Genomic DNA, 16,317 nt, shown 5'->3' with positions numbered 1-16,317 from the left:
GTTTTTACAATTAAATGTTTATAAATTTTATATTTTCATTTTTTTAAGGATTTTTTAACATATTTTGTAACCTTAGTTTTTTATCTTATTACTATTGTTTCAAATCAAAACCTAATTAAAAAGTCCTTAAATTAACATCAACACTAAATTATCTTTAATGTAACAATAAAATTACTATAATATCCTACCAAAATCCTATAGACTACAGATATTTTTGAAAAATGCTTTGATTGCTTTGTTGAATAATGCTAAAGTTTCTTTGGAATTTGTCAACAATATACTGAAGGTATATCTAAAATTTAAAGAAGCATTAAAATGATTAATAATGTATTTTTTCACGCATTAATCTTCTTTCTTTTTCATTATATTTCATATATATGCGTGTGTACATATGTGTGTGTGTGTGTATATATATATATATATGATGTTTTTCACATAGCAAAACAATTTCTTTGTACATAAAGTGATATTTTTGTGACAACTTAAGCTGATAAGAAAGTAAAATCTATTTAAATCTGACTGTCAGTTAATAATCAGACTTTTGTATATCATTAGTTGTTGTTTTTTTCATTGCAGGCCTGGCCACAATGTTTCAATGTTTTCTTTGTTTTTTTTGTAACTTTAACAAACTTCCCTGCAGTACTAGCCAATATTCAGGCTAGCAGCCCCGATTTCTTCATTTCCTGTAAGTAGAAAATATGCTCAGATTTTGTAGTAATATCAAGTGCCTATCATCTAACATAGCAAAGAAGGTGCATTAGGCCTAAGAAATTCAACATGCAAAACAAATTGATGTTCAGATTTTATAATGGTATAAAATGCTTAAGCTGATGAGACATTAAAAACTTGCAATACCTCAGATATAATGTTTAGATTTTGGCTCATTTGTTATAACTGGTAAAACATCTTATAGTGTTTTAGAATATCAAAAAGTGCAAGTAAGTAATGTTGAAGAGTTTATAATGAAAATAATTGTAATTTCTATCTAAATATCTCTAATTATAGAGAATATAAAAAAAAACATGTTTAGTTAAAACCTCATTACAAATGTACTGATTCTACTAACACTTAAAGACAATTATGAGGAAAATATATATTATTCATCCAAAACAACTGAATTGTTCCAAATATTATAGACATTCAAAAATAAGGGAAATAATGGAATTGCTTTTATTAAAAACACTTCTTCCAGCTGATATTGTTAAAGTATACAAAAAAACAAAGTTTTTAGTATATCTGTATAAGAATTTTAAATATTCTGATAGATTTTGAGTTTAAGTGATTAAGGTGAAAGTGACTTAGAGTCATGCAGGTTTGACTTCCAAATAAACTTAGGTTGTGTTAGCTAGAGCCCTAGGTTGAAAGTCAATTTTTGAACTTTTCGGGATTCTATACCTGTTAAATACAGGATAAATTTATGCACATTTGTTTTCTTCAATCCTTAGTGTATACACTTGCATACAGTACATACTTGGAATTTTGGATTTGACCTTGGTAACAGATATAATTAATATGTCATTATTAGAATTTCATACATTGTCTTAGTATTTTGGATGTAAATTAATATGTTTTCAATTACTAAGAATGCATACATATGGATATCTAAGGCACTATATACAAATATAGTTCTTGTTGAATTAGGTGTATGTATACAAAAATAATAAGACACATTTTTGATCAAGTCTTCAGTATTGTTCCATTCTACATTTTCATAACTGAGAAATATGTTAGTTTAGTAAATATGAGACACTGAATTGAAAACAATTTTACAACTTTTCTCCTAAAACTTCCATTTCCAAGGAGAATTTCTCCTCTAGTAATATAATGAAATTCTTAACAAACTCAAGTATGGTACATTAAATAACACTGCTACATATGCAGCACAAGTATAGGAGAGATTTCTTCAGAATCCTGTCATTAGCTAGAATTTTGTTTCATTAATTCTTTATTGGTTGTTTTTCAGTTGGTTAAAATATCACTTTCATACTGTCATCTTTAGAGCTATAGATGCAAGCCTACTGAAATGATTAAGCAATTAAGAACTTATTCAATGACCACCATTCTATAGTACTTGATGCTTACCTTTGTAATGGATACTAATCCCCAAAAAAGGCCTTAAAACTGCAAGGGATCATTTCAAAGCATATCCCAGTATGCCTCAAATAAACAATATATTGTGTTGTATTGGATGCGTGCATTAGAAAAAGAATTTGTAGAAATATTTACTTCAAAATGAGGTCTAATGTTGATCAGGGATTTATTTCATCAATAAACCCTTTGGTCCTTTATTTATTAATTCAGTTCCAAATTTTTCATAGAACTACCTATGTGCATCTGTTCTTTTAAAGGTGTAAATTGAGGGCATTTATCAGATTTCTTTTACTTTAGGTTTTGGGAGTAAGAAAGTTTTTATTTGGTATGGTAGAGTTTTTACGTATTTGTTTATGAGATGTGTAGTTGTGTAAGCAGATCAATCTTAATTAGAAATAATATTGACTTTTGAATATTGTGTGGAGATGAGTAAGTTTTAAATGTTTGTTGAGTTTCCATTATCCTCATAACTGTAACCCAAAAACCTACTGTCATTTTGTCTGTTTTTTGTTGTTGTTGCTCTAAACTGTTTTTATTGCTGTTTTGAGATAAATTATTTGGAATATTATATTGAATTTTCTGGTATTAGCTATAAATAAGTAATTATGCTTGTTTCTAAATAAAGTATTAACATGTGAAGATTCATTTGAATTGTATATATTTTTTATCATTTGTTACCTTTCAAAGTTAAACTTTAAACAAATTGTTGTTATGTATTTTTTACATTGTTGAATTTAGACTTATCATCTTATTTTATTACATGCTTCATTTACAGCCACATATTTTGCTCCTGTTTGCTGCTTCTTATGTTTCAACTTATTTGCCATGATTGGTAACATATTTCCAAACTGGATTACTTGGGTAAGTACTATTTCTAAATCTATTCATTTATAATAATTATTTACACTAGTTGATCAGATCGTATTAACCTGGAGCACTTGAGTAAGTATTACTTGTACCACCAAATAATCTCATTTTACAAAGAGAATAATATCTTTTTATTAACATGGATCTTTTGCATAAGTATTATTACTACACCAACCAGTAACGTTGTTTGTCATAATAGATAATTTCTTATTAACCTAGGGCACTGGAGTAATTATTATCCATTCAGGTGTTTTGTTTGTCAAATCTTGTTAGAAGAAGTGTTGCTGTAGAGTGCTTTTTGAATGGGTGTAAAGTTGATGAAACTTTGGTGCAACTGAGGCATCATTAGATCCATCTTCTTAAGCTCTTTTAATATTTCATGTGTTATATACAATGTTTTAAAACTTGAATCACAGGTACACAATTCTACTCATTATTTTTACCTTTTAAATGTCACATTAATCTTTTGCTTGTGTAATTCATTAACCAGGTCTGTTTGTTAACGTAAACTACCAGGACATAACTTTTAAAAAGTTAAAGCATTGTTAATGTTGACATCTTTTTTTTACTAATGTATAATTGTTTCTTCATTTTTAGGGAGAATGTAGTATAGTCTAGATTTTTCTTTTATTTAGATCTCTTATGAGTATGTTTTCGTTTTAAAATGGAGAAGTAAAAAAAATTTAATAACAAATATACCAGTCAGGATAATTTGTATGTAATCAAGAATGATAAATAACATGTATTATGTACATATGTATTTAAAAAAGTAGCTACTTTAGAAAAGGTAATTATAAGTAACAGACAAGAAAAGCATACATGTATGCTCCAAAAGCATCTATTTGATGCTGATAATGAGTTCTTAACTGTAGTACAAATTTAATTACATCTTTTCAAAACACAGTTATTCATTGTTATAAAACTGTAGTTTGTGGTAAAATGATAGCATACTACAAAATAGAATTGTCTTGAGCATTTTAAGGCACACATGCATTTGTAAAGAACAAATTTTGTGTCAAGCATTTTGTACAATTCAAGCTATTTAGTTATAACAATCATAATTTAAAAAAAGGCAAATAGCAAAAACTGATATTTAAAGAAACATTAGTGAGACAATAATTTATAGAAAATAGATAAAACTACTTTATATATCATATCTGGTAAAGGAGATTTTTTTTCAAATTTTAAGATGTAATTAAAATGTATGTGTATAATTATTAAGTAATTTGTAATTGATTATTTTAAAATTCTAATTTTTTCACAAGTAATACGTAGAAGATTTAAAGTGCTTATACTAAGTTCATTCTTTGGTAATTTTAAATGTTTTTCACCAGCCTGGACCACGTTTTCTTTGGATCCCAGTAGTCATAAGGGCTTTAACTGTACCATACTTCATGTTTTGTAACTACAAGCCACATAAAAGATCTCTTCCAGTTCTCATCTCAAATGAATGGGCCTATATTGTTGTTTCCGTACTACATGGACTGACTAGTGGTTATTACAGTAGTCTGGCTATGATGTATGCTCCACGGTATGAAGCGTTTTTAGTAGTATTTTAAAACAACATACGCAGAAAAACTTATTTGTCTCATAGTTTGAGGTTTGTGTGATGAATCCTGTTTTGTGTGTGTGTATATATAATATATTAATGACTGAAAAAAGTGTTACTAAACAACTTCAATGATTTGCATATACTAGAATGTTTAGGAGCGTACTCCAGAAGCACCATAAGAAAGTGGTACAGCAAATGCACTATCTTTTATTATGGATCTAATGTGGTATGTACAATAGGTCCTACCAAAAAGTTTAGGAATTTGTTATTGTCATTTCTTCATTCCTCAAGCATACAGGAACAGTACATAATTATTTACAACATAAAGCATTAATTTCAACATAATTTTAAAGACTAGAATGCGTCAAAGTTTAAAAAGGCTGATAAAATTAACATTTACCTATTAATATGATGTATAATAATTTTTGTCATCATGCAAAGTTAAGTAGTTAACTATAATTGTGGTTGCATGTAAAACCATAATGTGAAATAGCCTATATAATTGTTAACTTGCCTGTTTTAATTTTAATTTTGTGATTTTTTTAGAAATCATTAATATTAAAATCGATATGAAAACATTTTATTAAAGCAAACTTATATAATCAGATCAAGGAATGGGAGTCATTGTAGTGTGAAAATAATTTTTTTATCTTTGAGAAAGTCTGATTATAAAATTCTGAATATTTAATTTTCAAAATATACATTAAATTTTCCTTTAAGTAATTGTTTGAAATATATAATTTTTTTATCTCAAAATATATATACAGCATGATAGCTTTAACTGTTATTCATTTGCATTAAAGTCATTTACGATAAACTTAAATATTAATTGTTTTGGTTTCCAGATGTGTTGACAGAGAGCATGCCTCCACTGCTGGAATGATGGGAGCCTTTTTCCTAATTCTAGGAATTTTCACTGGTGTCAACTTTTCTTTTTTCATCTCATGGTTGGTAGAGCCTTCTGTCTAGAGATTCATAAACCCTCTTATCCATGAAACACAGAAACCAACTCGCAATGTTACATCAGGAATAAGAACATTAACACTACTTGGGTTGTAGTTCAGGTTATACAAGGAGCTGTAACTTGTCTCTATGGCTCATGATGTTTCAAGTTGTTATTTACTATTCTTTGCTATGGCCAAATTGTTTTGTTGTCTCTTTTTTGTTATAGATATACAAAATTAATTTTATATGTTATTTTCATACACATCAAAGAAACCTAGTCTGTTGTCACAACTTTTTGTTTTTCCATAAAAAAAAAAGAACTGACTTCAGTTGTTACTTGTCAGTACAAGACTTTTTGATATGGTTATTATTATTTTGGAAGTTATGCAGAAATCCCCATTTATTTAGGATATCATGGGGGAAACAAAAAGTTTTATATTAGCTTTCCATCAATTGATAGTTTTAGATCTGAATTTTTTTAATTTTTGATATAATTAATGCTCTTTAGTGACCATTGTTTTGTGAATATTTTCTTAATTATATATTAATATTTCAGTTTGATATAAATTTTTCAAAATATATTAAGGAAAGAACACTATTTGTTTGACGTTTTGTTATTGTATGCCAGATGAAAAAAAGAAACTATCTTTAGACAATAAGCTGTAGTTTGTCGATAGTTATACGTGAATATATATATATATATATAGTATATACAGTTTTGTGTTTAAATTTTATTTTTATGAGAAAACTTTAGAGAAGTAAGTAACACTTTAAATTTAACAAGTATGCATTGTTCTTGGCTTTTGATGGTAGTTGAATCGTGTTGATATAGTAATTGCTGTAAAATTTCCTGGTGTTGTGATTTTCTGTATTGTTCACCAGTAGGAGTAGTAGTAACAATTTTATCAATTTTATTTTGCACTTTTGTTTAGTTACATATTTTAATGGTAATTAAGTATTTTTATTGTTAGTTTTTTTCTTTTAAGATATTTAATATGTATTATACAAAATAGTTAGAACTTGCAAAGCGGGAACATATGAAAACTTGATAAAATTGATGTTTAATTTTTCTGTAAAAACCTTTGCAATGTAGAAGTTCTCATAGCAATATTATAAGACTTAGATTTGTTTTAATTATCTGGAAAACTGTTAATTTGTCTGCAAGATTTAATGTATTTTTTATAACTTTTCTTAATTTCGTTCTAAATTTTAGCTTTGGATGTAACATTTCTCAAAATCTACAGTAAGACTTTATAGGCCAGAATGATTAATATACTGTTTATTAAGTGTTTTAGCTTTATGATAAATAGTATTTTTTAAGTTCATCAGTATGAATTATTTACCTAAGGATGTTGGTAGGTGCTGCTTTAGTGGTAAGTACACTTTCTAAAGTTGTGTTAAAATGTTTTGTCTTCAAATAGCTTTTTCCTTTAACTTCTCATAGTTTTTTCATATTTATGAAATTAGTTTCACAGTATTTAAGAGCACAAAACATTCTGTATCTCTTATTTTAAACCTCATTTGCAGCAATGTAGAATTGAAAGAAAATAACTTGTTAGGTTAAGAAAAATGTGTAAACAGTCTCACAATAAAGTTTAAATAAAGCTGTGTTCTTCATATTCATATGGTGACTTATTTCAGGTAATACACAATTGTTTTACTCTTAAGCACAAAGCTATCTATGATGTGCCCATCTTATGTATCAAAACCCAATTTTTAGCGTTAATAAGCTCTCAGACTTGCTGGTGTGGCAAAAACTGTTAACACATACTTGACAACGTAAAAGGATTTAAATGTTACCAATGTTTCTCTTTTTTTTTATGGTCATGCAAGCCTGTTCTGCTTTTAGAATAAGTTAGTGGTATTATCAAATATTTCTTTTTAAATAAAGATAGGAATATCAAAATAGAAGGCATAAATAATTATACTAATTCAGCCACCATTAAAATTATTTATTAACACATACCACCAGTATATATTAAATCTCATAAAATACATAAAGCTTTCAACGTTTAAATATGTTACTGGAAGACAAGAAAATGTAAGTGTCAGATCTATGTGGGCTAAATTCTTTACAGTGGGTGTTTGTTTGGCACATCTTTTTCAGCATGCTCTTTAAGACACCATTAACTCTCTCACAAAATCCATTACATCTAGGGTTGCACAGGGTGTTAAAGAGCTGCCTAGTACTGATGAGTCTGCACACTTCTTGTACTAGTCCTGAAGTAAACTGGGTCCCTTGTCAATCAGGACTTTCTTTGGATAGCCTACTCTGCAGAATACTTCCAAGAGAGCTTATACTACTCTCTCTCCGTTTCTATCTTCGGCAGTACTATGGCTTCTGGATAACATGTTGCATAGTCAACTACTGTCAGCACGTATATGTTGCCCTTGTCAGAAACAGGTGTCAGTGGTCCAATCAAGTCCATAACTACTCTGCTGAATGGCTCTTCTCTGATAGGCTTTTCATCCAGCAGCACCTTGACTACCATCCCTCTAGGTATTGTCCTTTGGCAGGTGTTGCATGACCTGCAGAATCTATTTACATCTCTGATTATTCCCAGCCAATGGAAGTTGCTCGTGATTCTGTCTGCCGTCATTTTTATTCTTAGGTGTTCTCCTACAATCAACTTGTAAGCCAGTTTCATCACTTGAGTCTGGTATTCTGTTGGTACTATGATCTGTTTAACTTCCCCAGTATAACTGCCTTGATAGATCCTGTACAGCTCTCCATTTTGGTCCTCTGTTCTGTAAGCTCCTTTCCCCTTTGTCTTGTGCTCGACTATCTCCCGGGCACTGCCCCAAAGTTTCTGCAGTGAAGGGTCTTTCTTCAGTTCCTGTCGAGCTACATTCGGGATGCTGCCATTTGATAATTGCAGAGGCTTGATAATTTGCTTGCTCTTCTTTTCTTGAGCTCTAGTAGTGAGTGCAGGTGCTTCATCCATCTTCTTTCTGTCTGGTTCCTCCAAACTTCTACTGCCTGGTATATTTGCAATCAATAAGTCATAGATGGGTACCTTCATACACATGGCCTCAAGGTCTGCCATAGAGCGTGTAGTATCCACCTTTGTTTTTGCTACGGGTAACTTTCTCACTGTCCCATCAATCAGTACACACAGATGTACCTTGCCCATCATCTGATCATCAGATACTAGACTGGTTCTCAATGCTGCACCCAGTGTCTCACAGAGCTTTTACATTCTTGTTCCCGATATAGCCTTCACCTACTGGCATATTGTGATTTGTTGGCACCTCTTGATGTTTGTCACATACTGCAATCACCACTGGCTAACTTGGGTTGACCATCAGTCATGCGTTGTTTACTCATAGAAATAACACTTCCTTCTTGTGGTAGATTTGATGGGTTATCCTGATTCTGTTTCTTCTGGCAGCAGTATCCATGGTAATAGTCACTCTTTTCTTGTTTTTTGCCATCCCCATCTTTTTAGGTAGCTCCAGCTGCTTTATGTTGATACTTCTGAACAGAAACAGGATACCCAAAAAGTGACAAGAACTCAGTGGACAAAAGAGATGCTATATTTTTTTTATAAAATAGGACATATTGCAAAGAAGTGCAAGTTTATTACCAACAAGCAACAACAGCCACCCTTGGTTTCAACTTTAAATGCTTATTCTTGGACTTGCCAGTTATACTCCCTTCATGGGCTTCCATATACTCTTCTACCAGCTTGATCATCTCATTCACGTCTTTTGGTGCTCTCTCCTTTAGGAACGGTGACATGCCAGTTGAACACATGATCATGAACTGTTCATGTATTAGTAGATCTGCCAGTCCCTCAAAACTATTTTCACACTTGGCCATGCCAGTCCAACTTGTGAAGTATCACTGTAGACGTGGCACAAACTGGAATACAGTTTCTTCAGTGTTAGGTTTGACTTTTCTAAACTTCCAACGAAAAACTTTTTGGGTAAATTCATAGTGTTTCAGTAAGGCCACTTTTAACTTGTCATACATAGCCCATGGCATTTTCTGATGTCATGCCTGCATACACTTTTAGGCCTTTTCCTGTGAGAAGTGGGTAAGACAGACTGCCCAGTCGCCTTTATCCCACTTCTGGCTTTGGACAAATCTTTCCAGGAAAGCATCCATGTCATCTTTCCGTTCATCAAATTTGAGTAGCTTGGGTCGGCTGGCCCTGACCCCATTGTTATTCTACGGGCCTTCCTCTTTCTGTTGGATGAGCTTGGAGATCTCGATTTGTGCTCTTATTCTCTCTATTTCCAGTCTCTCCTCTCTCTTTCCTTTCTCAAATTGCATTCTCATTCTCCCTATTTCAAGTCTCTACTTTTTTCTTCTTTCAGTCCTTCTATTTCCTTTTCTTCTTTCAGTCTTTCTTCCTCTCCTCTCTGCCTATTTTCTTCTCTCTCTGGATCTTGTTGTTGTTTAACAAACTTTCGTAGTTCACTGTCTTTGAGCCCAAGACACTCACCTCTTTCTATTCATTTATCAAAATCTGCTAACATGGATAAAGAGCGTGATTGTGATCTCTACACTATTTGTGTGTATATAGGCCTACTTCCGCTATTGTTTACATCTTCTTCTACTACCGTTTACCACTGTATAATCCTGGTTAGCTCACCGAATGTCAATTTTATGTGGGTCGAATTCTTTACAGTAGGTGTGTGTGACTTGTTGGCGATAAATTAATATATTCAAAACAAGTCAAACTTATGTACAGAACTTTGTTACACTTTTGGTTATCACAGCAGTATCTAGAGCTTTAAATACCTGTCTCTTTTTCATCCCACCAAACATGCTCGCCCTTTCAGCCGTGGGGGCATTATAATGAGATGGTCAATCCCACTATTCGTTGGTAACAGAGTAGCCCAAGAGTTGGCGGTAATTGGTGATGATTACCTGCCATCCTTCTAGTCTTACACTGCTAAATTAGGGATGGCTAGCGCAGATAGCCCTCGTGTAGCTTTGCACGAAATTCAAGCCAAACTTTTTTTTTTTATCAAAGTCCACACAGGCGAGTTCAATTACTTTAAAACATACTTTGACAAGACATATTATTATTCTTTATATTTGTTGTTATTATATCACTGTGAAACTCACTTTAGATATTGCCCATTACTGTTAAACTAACAATCAAGCAGTCTAACTTCGCTTTCAGTAACTTAACTTTTACTAACTTACTTTAAATTTTTCTTGCACTGTGTATCTTCGCGTATTTATAACATGCGACAGAAAAATCTAGAAATATCTAACCCTCTAGTGACAGCAATATTCACATAACGAGAAAAACCTAGAAGCTTCGAGTAAGATGACGTCAACAGTATTACAAAAGCTTAATACAACAATTAAACTGCATACACAATGTACGACTCGTACAGAGTTACGTAACAAAATTTGTTGTAACTATCGCTTTTAAAATAATTACATTTTAACATTCTTGTCATGAAAACTAAATAATCATTAAATATTAAAATAATAGTCAACAGTAAGGACATGTTTCTCTGTGATTAGAAGTGAGACATGAACTAATAGTATGTATTTTACGCGTACATTTTGATATTTTTAATTAATTTTTGAAAATAAAGATATCGAAAACCAAAGTCTATGTAGAAACCCAAAATAAACTGAACATATAACTGTCTTTTTCTTTTTTCCCTTTTTTGCACACGTCATTAAAACAAATCAAACCAGTCATTTTTCATGTCATGTAACTGTGACTAGAAATGATTATTGAATTATTTTTGTTCTAAGAAAATCTGTAAGATAATAATTTAACAAGAGAACCAGAGAAAATTACAATAGTTTGCTTAGTGGGTAGGAACAACATAGGTAAGTTACATACATGGACTGGTATTCGGTGATCTGCTGAGCATTTTGCTGTAGATGGAAAGGTTGAAGGTTATACGAGTGGAGAGGTACATAGTTTAATAACCGAGTAGCTTTGGGTTATGGTCATCAGAAAAGACAATCCCAACACCATAAGCAGCTCGCCAACACTGTTTATTGACCCTCACACTTCTCATTTCGTGATTAGGGACCTTCTTTAAAATTCTTGGATATTGTTCTTCGCATCGGGTGTTTATTTACAGAATTCCATCGTTACCTTTGTCAAAAATAAACCTTGTTTGACCTCTTTTATGGCATACTATTTTGGGCACAGGTGTTCCTCGTAGTCACACCAACACCTCGTGCACTGGTAACAATCTGAGCATTTTTGTATTCTTGCAATTGCAGGCCAATTTCGAAAACTTATTTCGTAAAATCACATTTGACCAATTGACGACAAGAAGCCTGTTTTCAACAGAACATCTGTCCCACTAACCCAACAAAATTCACTGTATATTCGTAAATACTTCTTTCTTTCAAAACTACCTTACACTCTTCGATTTTGACAGATTTGCAGGAAATACAAAAAATTATCAGACTTAACTGAATTGAAGTGATTTAGCAAACGCGTTCTGATTAAGTGAGAGAACTCTTGTTGAAAATGCTAATTCTTCATGACATTAGCCTGACCTGTTAACTGGCATGATTTTGTAGGATAGGTATAAAAGTGAATATACGTTACCTTATTGCTATATACAATACTAAAATACACTAAACAACCTGGATCTAGTAAGTATCACAATAAAGATTGTGTGTGAAACACTTATCTGTGTTGCATTAAATATTTTTTACATCATACACAGTTTTGTTGTTTTATTTTGTTTATTGTGTGTATCACCATCTCAACCCTTCAAAAATTGTGTTAGCTTTTAAATATTGTAACCAATGCCATGCGCTCAAATGAAATCTGAAAAAAGAAAAAAAAAAATTCAAATTACTTAAAGAGCACAACAATATTTGAATTGAACTAACAATGGTGAGAAACTGTCCATTAAACTACATGTTCTTGAAATATGATGGTTCGGATAAACTGGAATTTTCTTTTCAATTCATTTCTTTTGTGTCGTAAAAACAGGATTATAACTAGTTAATATGTTCATAGAATTTTTTTTCAATAGTTATTATTGTAAACTTTTCTGGATAAATAAACGATTCATTTATCAAACTACATTGGAAATGAAGTTGTTGACAATTATAATTTTTTGAGAAGCGATCACACTATTAAGAACCTTTTCAATGTACCCATTCTTCAGCACTTATGCAAGGAAGCATCTCAAGACATTTCTCGTGATGGTTCAAATGAACAATACCTTTTTGTAGCCCTTCACCTTTACAGTTTAATCTTATGTAGTTTTGTTGTTTTTCTTTGTACTACTACCCTGTTCCTAGTTTTTATGAAAAACGAATCAAGTTGCTTACAATAAGAAAACAGACTCGGTAATTTTCATTTACTTGAGTTATTTTAAACCTGGCATGCTGAAGACCATGTGATATTCTCAGATGAAACTGATTTCCGCACGAGTATAAGATAGGTCCGCTTTATAACGGGAGAATTATGAAGTAAATCTGGATTTAGCACGATTAAATTTTAAGCTAAGGAAATAAACAGAATAGACTCATGATGTAAAGATGTAAAACACTGGGGTGTCGCTTCGTTCGGAATCTGTGAATCGGCCTTCACTATATTTTATGAGAATGACCAATCACGTGGTAGTGCTTAATGTTATTGGTAAATCCAACGTACGGATCTTTGGATTCACATAGTTCTAGTTGGTTTTCAAAGTGAGTTACTCGATGGAAAGACATCATGAGAGAGAACAACTGTTGATCGCAACCTCTCGATATCAACTACTTGGCCAATGGAAAATTGCTTGCATACCACAACAATTCAAAATAAAACTAAGAAACATTATAATATGGCTTGTGTCTATTCCTGTATAAAAAGATTATGTTACAGAAGAAGGGATGCCAAAATATATTTAATGAAATGATTTTCGGTCTAACTTTGATTAAACCCTCTGATACCAGATTTTTTTTAATGAGCTAAAAAAGGACAAATTCGGACAAATATTTTTTTGCAAAATGAAATTATCTCGGGCAAATCACGGAAGGGGTTAATAAATGTTGATATTTTCATTGATTTTAATAATGAGGCCTACAATACTAATTCGTTGTATTATCATACCTGCAAAAAATTATTATCCTCTGGTTTCATCAGATACGTAAAAACAATAATAATAAATAACAGTGTTTGAAAATATTCACACACTGAAAGTGGAACTCAAATAAACAGTAAAAATGTGTTTCTCATCATTAGAGAAGTATACACTTTTTACAAATATAGTATTTAATTTAGATAAAATATTTTGGAAATGGCTAAATCGTTTTAAATTTCAAAATATAAAAATGACATGTCATATTTCAAACATATCTTCTGAAATTAACCCAGCCTACAAATGAGTGAAACACGATATTCAAATAATGAAATTAAACCTCCCCTTTTCTTAGTGACCATACACAACAAGAAACATTGTTAGAAGGCTTAAAGGTGTCAACCAAACAGTTATTCTCTAATGATATCGAATAATGATAATATATATACAGAAATGTTTGTTTATCCAACATGGAATATATTATCTGAAAAATAAAAGCATTTTATTTTAGAATCCTTGCCCCCTCCTCCAGTGGCACAGCGGAAAGTCTGAAGGTTTATAACACACACACAAACGGTTTCCATACCCGTGGTAGGCACAGCATAGATAGTCCATTGTGTAACTTGTGATTAACTCCAAAGAAAATTGTACAAAAGTAATATTCTATAAACTTTATAAGTAAGATGAGTTGAAAAATTGTACATACATATATTATTAACACAGTAAGTAAACTTGGAAAAACCACTGTACGTATATTATTTATTTTTGCTTTAAACCTTACGTGAACAATGCTTGGGTAATTCAACGTGAAGCTATGTCGTATTACAGTATTTTTAGGATTCTTAACTTTTAAAGATAACTTTATACATTCATTTTTTCCTTGTTACATGTACGAGTTCAAATAATGAAACCCTTGTTAGGCAAATCTTTGTACTTGGTAAAACGTATAAGATATCGTTTAACTTAAAGAAACTTGGATTTTCAGAGTTGTCTATCTCAATGATCAATTACGTGGGTAGCACTACTCGTTTTGGGTAAGTCTTATGTTAACGAGTTACATAAATAGCTTGAGGTTTATTAAGTCGGAAACACGTTCTCATAGATAGATATTATTTAAATCTAATTATTCGGTAAAAGTGACTGCTCATTGTAGCAAGTCAAATACGTTTCTCACTGTGTTTGTTTGATTAAATAAAGATTGTTTATTGTGGTTGTATATTTGTGTTCAGTTGCTCTTTCTTTCTTGCAAACTTAGTCATGGAATACAAAATTACTTTTGAGTAAATATCTTGACAAGTCTCTCGTTATTCTGTAGATTTATCTTGTCACTGTTAGGGGAAATCACTGCTATATGAATATACTACAGAATAGGTAATAAGAAGAAATTTTCACTGCAGGAGGCATCTCTCAACTGGAACTGATAGACTAGAGAGAATACAGCTAGTGAACAGCATCCACCACTAACTCTTGGGCTACTCTTTTACCAACGAATAGTGGGATCCACCGCCACATTACACCGTCAACTTTAATCAAATATTAGGATTTGAATGCCACTCTTATAATGGATCCACCGCTCCAAAATGCGATTTTGCAGTAATGGTTACAAATAATGGACCCTCTGATTCACGATCCAGCACAGTACCCACTAAGCCAGCTCAGCACACACGTGAAAGTATATAATATAATTATGTTTGCTATACAAACAGAATTATATTGTCTGTGGTGAACTCCTAGTTTTGTTCATAAAAATCAAAATCTGAAATTATTTGCTTCTACCCAATTCCTAAAGCATAAGATCTGTATGTAACACGATGATTTTAGCCTTGCCCATGGTGTAAGGTTAGAGCAAACAGAGTGAATAGAATTGAATTTAAAAAGCTTTAGGAATTAACAAGAGATAATATTACCAATAAAAGAAGTTAACAAGTGTTTGCATATAGACTAAAAGAAAATCATAAAGCCAACTTTTTACCCAGATGTAACATTAACATTTCCCATTATAACATTACAGTAGTTGAATACGCTGAGATTTTACCTTCTATAATTTGGACATTATAATGTATTTTAAGGGTACCTGAAAAAATGTTTGTCATAGTGTTTTATGTAGTTTACTGCATTAAATCGGACTGCTTGCAAATATCATGTAGTTAGACACGGACTTGCTTGAATCTATACTTCAGGCTAAGGTTATGTACTGCAGCGTTCACTCAAGAAAGTTTATACTTATCTGGCCAAGCTTCTATACTTCCTCTACCATGAGTTTTGAATGAAGGGTGGTAAAGAGGTTTGCATAATTTAGTACAAGTTAAAATATAATCTCACTGGATACTGTTGGATACTGCACCAGAATCCAGATTTGTCAAAAAAAAATGGTATTATCCGAATCCTGTCTGTCCTTGGTGTTCATGTTCATTTTATTTTTCAGCAGGCAAATCTTTTCAAATCTCCCATATTTTGGGTTTAAATTGCCTTTTGTTTATAGTTTTATTTGTGAATATCACGAGCTAAGTTAGAAAGTTCGAATTTCGGTTCTGTGACCATGATTTGTTGTTGCAGAGTTTACTTAAGCAAATTTTATTCTGTTTGACTCTTTTGTTGATGGTAGACCCACTCTGACTAGTTCAGGCATTGGCGAAGGTCGCTCTGTGACCAGGAAAGGGGTGATCTGTAGGATGTGTCAAAAGAGCAATGACACTGCCAGATAAGGGAGTCAGCAGCTCATCATAATCCTGTATACCACTGGGGTGATCAGGAACTCTTCAACCTAGAGATCATACTAAATATGTTCAAGACCGTGTGGAATGCAACAATGATCTATATTCATATTGTTACGTATTAGAATT

General features: G+C 31.8%; 1 protein-coding gene across 5 annotated transcripts in view; it reads left to right on the top strand.

Moving 5' to 3' along the window:
- The window catches only part of LOC106463413 (equilibrative nucleoside transporter 3-like), a 44,460-nt gene extending 37,396 nt beyond the window's left edge, over nt 1-7,064 (top strand). For all 5 annotated transcript variants that reach the window (XM_013923438.2, XM_022390898.1, XM_022390900.1 and 2 more), the window contains 4 exons: nt 577-685; nt 2,867-2,952; nt 4,293-4,489; nt 5,356-7,064. In XM_013923438.2, coding sequence (XP_013778892.1) covers nt 577-685; nt 2,867-2,952; nt 4,293-4,489; nt 5,356-5,479 — 516 coding nt within the window. In that variant the 3' untranslated portion in view covers nt 5,480-7,064. The remainder of the gene's footprint in view (nt 1-576; nt 686-2,866; nt 2,953-4,292; nt 4,490-5,355) is intronic.
- The last annotated feature ends 9,253 nt before the right edge of the window (nt 7,065-16,317 follow it).

Source organism: Limulus polyphemus, unplaced genomic scaffold (assembly GCF_000517525.1).
Source record: "Limulus polyphemus unplaced genomic scaffold, Limulus_polyphemus-2.1.2 Scaffold1400, whole genome shotgun sequence".
In the NCBI taxonomy this organism is placed as follows: domain Eukaryota; kingdom Metazoa; phylum Arthropoda; class Merostomata; order Xiphosura; family Limulidae; genus Limulus; species Limulus polyphemus.
Note: the sequence above shows the minus strand (reverse complement) of the source record. Positions and strands in the feature narration are given on the sequence as shown.